This window comes from Medicago truncatula, chromosome 3 (assembly GCF_003473485.1).
Source record: "Medicago truncatula cultivar Jemalong A17 chromosome 3, MtrunA17r5.0-ANR, whole genome shotgun sequence".
NCBI classification, from domain to species: Eukaryota; Viridiplantae; Streptophyta; class Magnoliopsida; order Fabales; family Fabaceae; genus Medicago; species Medicago truncatula.
This window is the reverse complement of record NC_053044.1, coordinates 40,470,239-40,483,459: the sequence shown is the minus strand read 5'-3', so window position 1 is coordinate 40,483,459 and position 13,221 is coordinate 40,470,239. Positions and strand designations below refer to the sequence as shown.

Here is a 13,221-nt window from a genome sequence, read left to right as displayed (position 1 = left end):
TATGAAAGAAACAACTACCGAAAACAAGCGGATTAATTAACTTGTTTTAGCATTCATGCTATTGGACTTTCTCAAGGATACATACCATGAAAATGGGACTCTTTCTCCACCCATGTTTCTCACAGTTCTCTGATTTGTTGAAAATGTTTTTATATATTATATTTTTTTATAAAGCAAATTCTATGTTACATCCAAAAATTTGAGTGTATCAGTGCACCTCAATTCGTAGAAGTTTCCTTTTTATAATTGGGACAAAAATTAGTCTAATTACTTTTTATAAAAAAGAACGTAGAGGGTATTTTATATGTAATATTGGTATTAAACGTTGATGGAAGTAATAATATCCTTTATTTATTTGTTTGCTACTTTTATTTATATAAAATAAGTTGTGACATGACATACAACGGCTCCTTTTTTTGTCGTTTATTTCTCTCTCCTCCTTTATTGGATTACAATGCAAAACAAATCCAACCAAACCAAAGCTTTTGAAGAAAACAAAGAAAGTAACTAACCAAACAGTAACACTTTGATTCAGCAATGAAATCTGTAGAAGAAGCAGAACAACAACAACAACAACAACCATTGTTACTGAACACTACAAAAGTTGTTGAATATTTAGAACCATTCATGTCACTAGAGCTTCTCTGCAAATTCCCAGATAACTCTGCTTATGATTTTGACTACTCTCAAAGCACAATCTGGTCCCCTTTGGTTCCAAGACCCTACTCTCCCATGGATTTGGATCTCATTACTCCAAAGAAACTTTCCTATGACATTGCCTTAGGAGCTAGATGCAGTGTCAACAAGGTTGGTTCTAAGCTTAGGAAGAAGTTCACTTCTAATTCCTTCAATCTCAAATTTGGTTTCATTAAGAACAAGAAGATTGCTTCTGATTTCTCTCCAACACCTTCAAGGATCAAATGTGCTTGTAACCCCATCATCAATAATAAGGTATTTCTTTTTAACTTATTTGTTACTTTTTATGTTATTACATTTATTTATCAATTGGTTTATGTTTTTTAAGCATATCTTTTATTTTGTGTTCTGGTTTATGAAAATGGGTATTCATCAAAATTTTATTTTATTTTATTTTTTTTTTTTAACACACAGTGATAGTTTGTAATAAGTATTTAGAGCCTTGAAAACTTTTTGGTCACTTTACTATTGTTGAGATTTTTATGTAGATTAATTGAATTGATTAGCTTAGTAAAATGTTGAAATTGAAGTAATTATTGGTGATAACTTGTGGTTGTGGGTGCTATTTGATACAGAGATGGGGCAGGGCATTGAAAGCTGCTTCAAAACAGTTCAAGAAATGGAAGGTGAAGAGAGACCCCATTGCTCATGTGATGCTACCAATGTCTTTCAAAGATGGAGATTTTTAAATATTGTAATATTGGTATTCGATCAATAACCAAAGCACTCTGTCTATTCCCACGTTTATCTCTTTTTGTTGTTAAGTTCAAGTATATGTATGAGAATATTGAAAACGTTTAGTTATGTTTATTAATAAGATAAACGAAATGTCATTGAAAATTTTCACCAACACAATATTTTGGGGGTGCATCATGTCATATACAACATGACCAATGTTGGTGTTGGTCATGTTCTTATACCAACAAGCAATCTTCCCCCAATAATCCAAAGGAGAAACTACCTTTGTTGATTGTTTTGATAGAGCACCTTGATGATCCAGATTCAACAATACATATATGATTGAGGGAAATGGGTCGCGTTCATATTTCATATAAATCTCCTTCCATTACATGTTTATTTGCTGCAGAATTTATCTTTGTAACATGATCTATCCTAGAAACCTCTTGCCTGATCAAGTATCCTCACACATTCATCTTTGCATAATCTGTTTGGTTCAATACCAATGAGTTAAGCTTATAATCTGTAGTTTGCACAGATTGCTTCATGATCCCCTATACAAAAACTCCACTCCCATTTATAATGGATATTATTCAACTTAAAAGCTTTAGTTGATTAGTATATAATTTCTAGCAACCCTATGTTGAGATTAACATAACCATAAAATAGTACATACACTGTTTCATTCATCATATAGGATCCAAAAACAAATCGGTAATAAATAAAAAATTGGTCATTATCACATAAAAAAAGCTTAACCAAATCCCATTTATCTGGAATGGACATACAATTAGCTCCTACCTGCTATAGACATAAATAAATTGCATTCTAATCGCAGTCTCCTACTCGTCTGCAACCTCGGAGACAAAAAATTACTATCCAAAAAATCAATATTCATGTAAATGCCGCGTTGAAGATTCATGCAACACCCAAATCCATATCAAAATCACTACATATTAATCAATGAAATTCTGTCAAAATGAAGACAACATATTTAATTTATAAAACCAAAATAACTCCATATTTTATCACGTGAGATGTGAAATGTTTGTCTAGAGAAATGCTTATAGCTAAGCAATATTCAATTCCAAAACACACATTCAAAGTTTCCAACAACAACGACATACACGTATCAAAAAAACAAAATTATGATACTAACAAAATTGAAACTCTATCACCCTCATCCACCTGATTAATCAAGAAAATTAGGGTGGATTTTGATCAATCAAACTGAACACATTGTAGATGAGAAGCAAATATTATATCAATCGACGACAATATTTTTAAGGCTTAAACACACTTTTTACCTCCTAAGTTTGCAAAAGTTGCAATTTTGGCCCCTGTTAAAAAAAATGGCAAAAGTTCCCCCCTCATGTTTAACCCCTTTTGCAAAACACCAATTTTGACTTGGTCAAACCTATGTGTCATGCCACTTAACTTAAAAATTGCCAACTGTGTATTTTTTTAATTAAAAAAAATGAAAAAGGCCACATGTGTATTTATAGAATTAAAAAAAATGAAAAATGAAAGGATTAATTGAAGAGATTAACATTCATCTTCTTCACCTAATTCTTCATCTTTTTCATCCATTTCTTTTTAAAAAATGCAGAATATTACATCACCACACCACCTCAACCTTCATCTCCGATCTTGTTCACCACCATGATGTAAGATTTTTACATCTCATAAAACTATTTACACGTAAGTATAATATGATCGAGTCCACAGGGAGTTACATATTTCATAAGCATTTTCACAATATTTGTCATGTTAAGTGTTTGGGTATAAATTGTTTGTTTGCGTAAAACTATTTTCCTAATCGACATAAAAGTAAAATGAGAAGAGATAGGGCTATTTCGCTTGCGGTCAGAGACATCAACCAAGCGTAACAGCTGCAATCTCTCGATCGATTAACGGATCCTAACTTTTTAAACGATATTATCACAATCACTCGACAATATCATCCGTGTCCAAATGATATCGTTATTTCTAAGGGATCGTTTAAACATCGTTTTTCCAAACATTTAAACGATCACAAAGTCGATTGGATAGTTTTATCGACGATTTCCCAACCGATTAAATTACCCAAAAGCATTAAATCATATAGATTAAAAGTGATTATCAAATATCAACATCCATGTCTAGAGTGATAACTTAAGATAGATTGTTATTCTATTTCTAGATTCAAAAATATGTGTCCATATCATTTTGAATCTCAATAAAACATTAAATGCAAGAATAACAACAATATTGAATAAATAGCTAGAACCATATATTAAATGATCAATAAGCACTTATCACACCACCACCACCGCCGCCGCTATTCTCCTATCACCACCACAAGATCGTCTCTAATCTATGTTTACAGCACCACCACCACCATACCAACCTTCTCAGATTCATCTCTCACCCACCAAAACCACTCTCATCACCGTCCTCTCCACCACCGTATCTCTCTACATCCACTACTGCTTGAGAGAGATGAGTCTCAGTTCTGACAACCATTGGTCACAACCACCACCACCTGTGATACTCTCAGATCTGACAACCACCATCACTTACGACCTCCTACAACAACCATCATTTCCACCATGTTTCGCCACAACTAGATCAGGGAGAGAGAGAAAAGTCAGGAACGAGAAGAGTGAGAATGTCAGTGTTGTTGTTGTTTAGTTGGACAATTGAACCGGGTAAGAGGAGGAAAATGATAGATGGATTAAGTTTTTGGGAGATGTATTTGATAGGGATTGAATACAAATTTTGTTTTCTAAAAAACGTGATGTTGTTGTTGGTGGTTTTCATCTTGTTGATGAGAACTTGAATTAATTGTTGCAATAGATGCGATTGGGAAGGAAAATATATGACAAAAAAAGAAGAAAAAGTTGCTTATGGTTTCTCGCTGTTGAAGAAAGAAAAAGGGCAAATGTTATAGAATTTCCTAATTATTGAAAAAGAAATGTAATGAAAATTTTGAGAATGATACCATGAACATATTATTTGAATGGAGATGAATGATAATGTAGTTGCTGTTATTCCTGTGCTTGGTTCTCCCTCTTGCTTTTTTTATTTTTTATTTTTATTTTTAATTTCATATATACATGCATGACATTTTTATTTTTCTTTAAATAACTAATTACACATGTGGCATGCCATGCAGGCATGACCAAATCCAAATTGCGTTTTACAAAATGGGTAGATATAGGGGGTCACCTTTACCATTTTTTTTAATTGGGGGCTAAAATTGCAACTTTTGCAAACTTAGAGGATAGGAGAGTGCGTTTAAACCTATTTTTAATGTATGTCCCACACTATTACATTACATGTGTGCCAACTCTCAAGTATCATGTGGTGTCATTTAATTTGGATTTTGGACGTGCATATATGAGAAGCTCTAAACAGACACAGGAAACACCACTTTTCCTTACATTTTCTTTATGTTAATCCAACCTCAACAAAATAATATAAACTCTACTTTATTTTATTTTATTTTTGGAGAGAATAGACTCTATTTTCTTAAAAAGTATAAGTGGATAAATTAGTGGATACCGATATGAAAAATTGATTTCTACTATTTAAACTAATATGATTAAAATTGAGATAAAGAGTGATAAGCAATTTTCCCTCAAAAAAAAGTGATAAGCAATTTGTAGGTTTAAACGCTACTCGACATAGTTTGTTAAAAAATTTATATTAACTGACCAGTCATAAAAATTTGTCTTATGTACATTTTTTAAGGGTCTTATGTATACTTTTTATAATAAATTATAATTAGTATATTATAATTTTTTAAAATTTATATCTAGAAGATATTCATGAATTTTTCATCTAAATGATATTCAAGAAAAACTATATTACTAACGAAATGCATATTTTACTTTTAAACTATTAGGTAAAAAGGATTCATATTCAATAATTCTCAAAACAAAAAATTGATAAATTTATTTTAATAATTGGATGAGGTACATATACCCAAACAAACTCTATAAATACTAGAGTGTTCACCATTGATTTTTTGATGAAATCAAAAAATAACAAATGACTTTAAATGTCAAATAATGTAATTCAATATCTTTCGATGAATATTATACATGTTATATTCTGATGGTATGAATGTGATAGCACATTCAGAGTTTAGAATGATATAACAATCGTTACATAACTTACATTTTAGTGAATTATTCATCAATAATGTTGAGAGAACCTTTGCAAGACGAAAAAACAACGTTGATATAGAATAAACAAAGCCAAGTTATATAATCATATACTTATTGAGAACGGTAATTTTGCTAACCCTATCAATCTTCCTGGATGTAAACTTTTGAACAAACAAATCAAAAAATTTAAAATATATTATGATGAAAGTACAATGAGTACTATAATCACGCAGGAAAAGAAGCACAAGACCAGAACCAAGCCCTTGCCAAAACCAGCAAGGCGAAGCGACTAGGCTCTTCGAATACAACATAGAGATTCAACACACCACTCATAATATAGACATCGGTCCAGCTTTAATCAAGTCAAGATGGACAATATCATAATCCAACCCAAAATAACACAGAAATCAGACTTATCAAATGAGATCACTCATTTCTCAAATCCCAAATAGTCCACCAAAATGCCAGAATTGATAAACATAAACCAGTTCAAGCTGAATGTCATGTGAAACTGTATATTCACGTCGTCTTCGATAGTAGGTCTATTGTTATAGGCATATTTGGAAATTATCAAGGACTTCAAATGAACAATTTGGAAGGAAATGAAAATTAAGAATACTCAAACAAACACCTAGCTAAGCCCATTTGGCTATAAGAGACATACAACCAGCTCCTAGTAGAAGAGATATATTGGATCCTAATTGAAGCCTACCATTCTTTTGCATCCTTGGATTCATAAAATCAGCAGCAAGAAGATCTACAAGTGCCATATAGATTAAGATCCCAGCTGAAGCTGCATTGAAGATTCCTTCAAAAATAAGAGCAGTTGGACTGTTCTCATCATAAACATTGCTGATCCCTAAGCCAATTCCAATTCCTACTGGAGTTGTCAAAGCAAAGAACAATCCCATAATAGTAATTGATAGACTCTTGAAATTTGCCTGCAATGGTTGCACTTTCAATAAGTCAAAAACAATGCTGCTGGTTGATGTTTTCTTGTTTTACATTCAATTAAGGTGCACAATCTCTTGAAATGTAACAAACACATAACTTATAGAAATTAGTTTTGCATAATCAAACATTAACTAAATGTTATAGAAAAGTTTAACATTGTTAGTTGAATTTTTTTATTTGTTTATGGAGATTCGGTTGAAGGTGATTATTGAATTTCTCACGGACATTTTTATAGTTTATGTTGAAGATACAATTTTCATGATTTCTATATTTTATATTAAAAAACTTAAAGTTTAATACAAATAATGATGATATGTGAAATTGTTTATGCATAAAGCAATCCTTCACCGATTAATTAAGAAATTAGAGCAAAGAATGCATACTAAAAAAGAAGTGTACCACCAAAAAAAAAGTAATGAAAAGACGATGTTTCATTACATAATATTTTTGGATAAACGATCATGCATTTAATTTGACATCTTTTGAACATATTACAACAAACAAGGGCACCAAACAAACAAATACATTGGCCACAAAACACTTGAAAGGATCAAGATGTCTAGTGAAAAATCAACATATATAAGAATAATCATAAATTATCTTATCTTTATATTAGATTCAAGTGTGACCAATAGTTCACCGCACTTATATTTGAAAAATCCTAATCCATAGTTAATATTTCACAATTCACATCAACCAAATCGAACTCATGGTCCCCATGAACGGTCAGAGATAACTTGATTATAATTCATTCACACTAGTTGAATGATATATATGTAATATGATATACCTGAGTTATACAACTTCCAAGTCCCATGCCTTCAAAGAACTGATGAAAAGTCAACGCAGCCACTAATGGTCTTATGGTTTTAGGACTCTCTGAAGCACCTAAAGAAATTCCTATGATAACAGAGTGAACAATAATTCCCAACTCCAACACCTATGATAAAATCAAAAAATCATATTCACATCTCATGCACAAATATCTTTATATGATTAAATTTATATTATTATTACCTGTGATATGACCCTATGACGAAGAAGTTCTGATGACTGATCGAAAGAAATATGACCATGTGCATGACTATGTGATGCGTGAGCATGAACATGTGTATGTTCTTCATTCTCCACGTCTGGGGTTGTCTGACTTTCAACCTGTGCCGGTGCCCTTTTAGAATAATGGTTCTGAAAATAAGCGGTTGCATAAGTATCAACCATAAGAGTCCCCATAGCGGTGCACATAGCTACAAAACCAGTGAAGGGAAAATCACCCCAAGGATGTTCGTTTAAACATGGAGAAGTAAGATTCTCAAAAGCATCAGGAAGCACATGAATGAAACCGGTGGACAGTATCACACCGGCAGCAAATGCTTTGATGATAAAAAATATATCTTTTTCAGGGCTTAATGCCGGTATCACTTTCCCAAGAAGTGGGAGACAAACACCAATTGCACTTGCAACTAATATTGACACTAAAGCCGCTATTTTGTAGCGTAGAGCTTTTGATCTGTCCCTTTCTTCATCTTCTTCGTCACATGTGCACTCTGCAGCTATTAGAGTTGGGACTATAAAGAGAATGAAGATCGAAAGAACAAAGAGTTTGAATCCCATTTCAATGGTTAGAAATTCAGATTTAAGAGGATATGCACTTAATGACAATAACAAAGATGAGTTTATATGGATATTTTGTTAGTTGAATTTGTAGGTTTTCAAAATTGTGATTGAATATTTAATCTGATATTTCCATGTTACATTATAATATGCACATACTGACAGCAACAAAGATGGAATTTGTTTCCGTTCATATGGCTTGTTATTTATTTTATTAGACTATACAATGTCGTAAAATGTCGACATAAGTGTGTATTGGACATTGGTTTTGAAGTGTTTAAGCATAGAAAGACAATAAGCTAGGAGGGAAAAACATGATTTCAGTGTGCTAAATGACGATATTTTTTTCTTTTTATTTTATTTTTAAAATGTACAGCTCAATAAAGTCTTATTATGAAAAACAAAAAATACAGCTCAAATTCATAGTCAACTCTTTCAGTTTCGATATTTGGAAATCCAGAATTATTTAACTAAGAAAAAGAAATAAAAAAGAAAAAAAATACATATATATATATGAATGGAAAACTGGTACTTTTCATGCCAGCATGATTGAAGTTTTGGAAGGTGGTAATAAGGTATGCTACTAAGTACTATGCCATGAGTTTGGATTTGCAAATGATTGAGAATTACAGTTTGTGATGGGGTCACTTCTTTTTAGTTCGATGGATAACTAACTAACTATCTCTCTCTATTGCTTACGTTATGCTACTTTTGCTGTTGTGTATGAGTGGGTATTTATAGTTACTAACACTATATTTTCAACTCATATTCTAGGTGAAGTTTAGTATGGGAAAGGCTAATTTTTCCCACCATGGGAAAGTTAGTTTTTAACCATTAGATCAAACCAAGAACACATCCTTACCATACTCCCTCATCACTAGATTTTGTAATTTTATTATTTTAAAATCATTTTTTAAAAACAAAAAATATATTTTGAAATTAAAATAAACATATAAAAATAAATAATAAATTTAAAAATATGGAAATTAATTTTCAAAAATTTTAAAAAATATAAATAAACTTTTTGAAATAATAAAAGTTAATGCTTTGGACTAAACAGTAAAAGCTGATCGTATCTTACTTACAAACCAGTGGGGAGGTGGAGTTTCCCCGTCCAACCAAATTTTTTCTTAGGCATGAGTCGGAATCAAACCCTTCCTAAAATAAGAATATTCACTAAAACGCAAGAATGGTTATGATAAACCAGCATGCAGGTCGGTTCTCTCCATTCAACCAGATTTTTTTATAAGCATGAGTCAAAATCAAACTCATGACCACATGTTTAAGGAGTCTAACCATACCAGATTTTTTTAAGTCTTTTACTATTGGACAAATCCATTGTTGGTATATTCATTCTTGGATCAATTAAATAACCATACCTCATTTCTCAAAATAGGATCTTTTGATTTATGGCCTAAAGAATAAATAAACAGATTCTTCAATCTTAAGCGTAAAGCTGAATGTTTTCTTGAAAATTTATAACCATAATCATAAGGTGCATATGTGCAACTATATTAAAATACAAGCCCAACAATGTAATATGATTTCAGAAACCTTTCGTTTGAAAGGAAAATGACAAAATAATGATATAAATCAATCAAAAGAATGAAGACCATAGAAGCTTGTAATATAGTTTAAGTCAATATGACTCACCAAGTGTGGCCATCACAGCAAAAGCGACAATTAGGCCTACCGGCTGCACCCTCAGTTTTTCAATGGGATATTGGTAGATATTCATGTTCTTCATTGTTACGTGGGTGTACCAAAGTATACTACCAGCCATTAGATCAAGTAGAGATCTAAAGTTGGTGCTGTAATAGTTATTGACCCACTCCTTACTTTCGCATAAGTCTATACATCAACACTTGTATTATTTTACTAATCACTTCATAAACATTATTTTCCATTTTAAAAAAAAAAACTTATTCACAAAAGAACTATATCAGAATTAATTATAGGGTTAATACTACTTTTGGTCCCTGTAATATTAGCGAATTTCGGTTTTAGTCCCTGTAAAAAAAAAGTTTAGATTCTGTCCCTGTAATTTTAGATTCTTCCACTTTTAGTCCCTCAATAAAACACATCAGCGGAATCTGCTGACATGTCATGATGACTGTGTAATTCTTTTATTTTTTTTATTAAATTTATTTTCATGTGGCTTTTCTATGATTTATAATTATTTCATTTTTGAGGGATATGATTTATACTTATTAAAAAAAAACTTTAAAACATTGTTAAAGTAGAAAAATATAAAAATTGAAACAAAATAACAGACCCTCTTCATCTGCTTTTTTTCGTTCCAAACACTCTTCATCTTCAACAAAAAAAAATTTACTAACCCTCTTGATCTCCTTCTTCATCTATTTCTATGTTTCACATTTTCTTGTTTCAACCCATCCCATTTTAAACATTCTCTTTCTTATTCTTCTTCAATGCAAAACCCTACATCAAATTGAACTCCTAAATCAATTAACACCACAAGTCAAATGAAACCCCAACTTAAATTTTAGATTTCAGATCTGAAGTTTTGAGAAACAAATTGACAAATGCATCTGAATTAATTGTATAAACAAATCTGATGCAAACTTATAAGGTTAGGGGCTTTCAAATCAAAACACCAGAAAATTTAAAAGAAAATTACGATTTAGAATTAAAGTGAGATGGTGGTGGCGACGAGGATGGTGGTGGTGATTGAGGAGGAAGGGTGTGGTGGTGATTGATTGATGAGGGAGAGATTAGGATGGAGGGGAGAGATGTGGAAAAGGGACAAAGAGATGACAGTGGAGGGTGTAGAAGGAGAGGGAGAACGAGGGTGGTGCGCTTCAATGATGTGATGGACGGCGGCCGAGATGGTGGTCGGAGGAGGGGGAAGATAGATCGCAGAGAGAGATGAGGGAATGAAAATATTTGTGTTTTTTAATTTATGTTTTATGTTTTAGAATTTTAAATAATGAAAATAATTATAAATATCATGTGGATTAAAAAATATTAAAATTACACGATCATCAATTACACGTCAGCAGATTCTGCTGATGTGTTCAATTGAGGGACTAAAAGTGGAAGAATTTAAAATGACACGGACATAATTTAAACTTTTTTTTTACAGGAACTAAAACTAGAATTCGCTAATATTAATATTACAGGGACCAAAAGTGGTATTAACCCTTAATTATAATAATATTAATTACATGTTTGAAGTATGCGGACTTCACTAGTTGAAACTTGTAATGAGAGCCGAAAGTATGGCGGGGATGCAGAAAATTGAACTAAAAAGTTTTTTTTATCAAATGAAAAAGAAAAACAAGTAACAAATAAAAATTCTACTTACTTGACCCACATGGAATCCCTTAGTAATAATGCATGTGGGTATTATGCCGTAGATTTGTGCTAAGACCAAACAATATGTAGAAAACAGCACTGAAATCAAGCAAAAACCATTGTTGTTATAGGACAAATAATAACAGTATACAATTGAAGGCAAACAAAAACATGACTTCATGTGACATATATACTTACACCGTGATCCCCTAAAACAATAAACTGTGGACCAAATAGTAATAACAGACTCACAGTATATAAATCAAAATGATTAAATGTTTCATATGATTAAGTACATAATGATATAAACAAAGTTCAATGCAACATTAATTTGTAAAAAAAAAAAAAAAAAAGAAGTTCAATGCAATATTAAGACTTGTTTAGTAACTCAGACTTAAAAGGCCTTCCACAAGCTATTAATGTAGATTGAAATTGAATGGTAGGGTAGCTAAGATGTCAATTTATTTGAAATTTTACTTTTAAATTTAGGGCACATTTTGGTACCTAAAATTGAAATGGAATCTTTTGTAAGAAACTTTAATTAACTTGAGACAACAATGGTGATTATGGCTTTGAATTTGATCATAAAAATCCACAGCACAGGAGGTCCTTGTTTGCTACTGTTCTTTAGTATTTGTCCTCTTCCATTCTGTTCTATTTATCATCATGTTGTGTTTCTCACTTTGGTTTCTTAACAAATTAAATTACGGGGATGTGTTGTAGTATGTTATTGGTAATGATATCACAAATTGTAATGATTAAGGTTGTTGTTAATAATTAATATATTAATTATGATGACTCATGGAGGCTAGATCTTAGTTATGCTAATCAAATTAATTAATTAATCAATTATTCCAACATGTATTTATGCTAGAATCTTAATGTTCATGAGAAGAATGAAATAAGAAGTGATAAACTAAAACAGATCAACAAGAGGAATTAAAAAGAAAATAAAATATATATTACTTGGTAGGTGTAATCTTCTTCTTTCTCTTCTTCTTCATCTCTCTGCGTGTGTTTCTAAACAAGAGGTTTATAGAGAAAGAAAAATAAGGAGGGAATTTTTTGGGGAAAATTGGAAACAAGTGAGTGAAAAAATAAAAGATGGGTTAGCTAATTGCAACAAATGATGGGCAAGAGCTTAATATATAGCCAGGAGAGGTGATGATATGTGGTGGTGGTTGAAGAATGAATAATAGACAAGGGTAAAAGGAAATGAAAGTATAATAAGTTCCTTGCAAACTCACAAAATGGTAATTTTACCTTTTAATTAATCTTTAATTATTTTAAAAATAACTAAAATGGTCGTTCAATGTTTTAATTAATCTTTTATTATCTTTTTATCACTTATATATTTAATTTTAATATCGTTTAATTATCACAACTTCACAAATATTTTTATTCATGTTGTCATTGAATGACATCAAATATTTTTATTCCCTTTCTTCAACCTCACAAATATACACACACGCATTAGCGTTTAGAGTAATATTTTATGTTTGTATGTCTGTTTTTCTTGTTACGCTAATGTCTATAATTTTGATTTTAATTAAAAGTACTAGTATAGATGCCTAAAAAAATTATACTTATATATATTTTACACATTTATATATCTTTTTCTTATAAAAAAAAAAAAACTAAACATATCTTTTTCAATGACAACAACAATGTAACAAAATATAATATCATATAATATAAATTCTTATCTTTTTAAATGATACCAAAAATATGATATTCTTATAACAAAATTTGTTATACAGTATAATTGGAAAAGAAAAAACAAACTATTCTCTAGCTTAGCTCAGTTGAT

General features: G+C 31.0%; 2 protein-coding genes across 4 annotated transcripts; one reads left to right on the top strand and one right to left on the bottom strand.

Annotated features, from left to right (window-relative positions):
- Positions 1–417: 417 nt before the first annotated feature.
- Positions 418–1,493, top strand: LOC11438500 (uncharacterized). Its single transcript, XM_003601424.4, has 2 exons — positions 418–951; positions 1,272–1,493. The coding sequence occupies exons 1-2, from the start codon at positions 538–540 to the stop codon at positions 1,383–1,385; spliced, it is 528 nt and encodes a 175-aa protein (XP_003601472.1). The 5' UTR covers positions 418–537; the 3' UTR covers positions 1,386–1,493.
- A 4,212-nt stretch (positions 1,494–5,705) lies between these two features.
- On the bottom strand, positions 5,706–12,625 carry LOC11435969 (zinc transporter 5). Of its 3 annotated transcripts, none has more exons than XM_039831560.1 (6): positions 12,378–12,625; positions 11,282–11,510; positions 9,747–9,944; positions 7,500–8,032; positions 7,273–7,422; positions 5,706–6,469 (listed from the first exon to the last, which is right to left on the bottom strand). In XM_039831560.1, exons 3-6 carry the CDS (start codon positions 9,874–9,876, stop codon positions 6,164–6,166), a joined length of 1,119 nt encoding a protein of 372 aa, XP_039687494.1. In that variant the 5' UTR covers positions 9,877–9,944; positions 11,282–11,510; positions 12,378–12,625; the 3' UTR covers positions 5,706–6,163. The 3 variants fall into 3 exon arrangements, with proteins under 3 accessions (XP_039687494.1, XP_003601469.1, XP_024635724.1); XM_003601421.4 differs by having other exon boundaries at positions 11,422–11,510; XM_024779956.2 differs by having other exon boundaries at positions 7,500–7,726; positions 11,422–11,510; positions 12,378–12,620.
- Between the last annotated feature and the right edge of the window lie 596 nt (positions 12,626–13,221).

Coding starts and splice junctions, on each gene's coding strand:
- LOC11435969 (XM_039831560.1), bottom strand. CDS start 9,876: ATGGCTGGTAGTATACTTTGGTACACCCACGTAACAATGAAGAACATG. Junction 8,033..9,746: donor TGCTGTGATGGCCACACTTG/GTGAGTCATATT, acceptor CAACTCTAATAG/CTGCAGAGTGCACATGTGAC. Junction 7,423..7,499: donor GTCATAGGGTCATATCACAG/GTAATAATAATA, acceptor ATTTTATCATAG/GTGTTGGAGTTGGGAATTAT.
- LOC11438500 (XM_003601424.4), top strand. CDS start 538: ATGAAATCTGTAGAAGAAGCAGAACAACAACAACAACAACAACCATTG. Junction 952..1,271: donor ACCCCATCATCAATAATAAG/GTATTTCTTTTT, acceptor TATTTGATACAG/AGATGGGGCAGGGCATTGAA.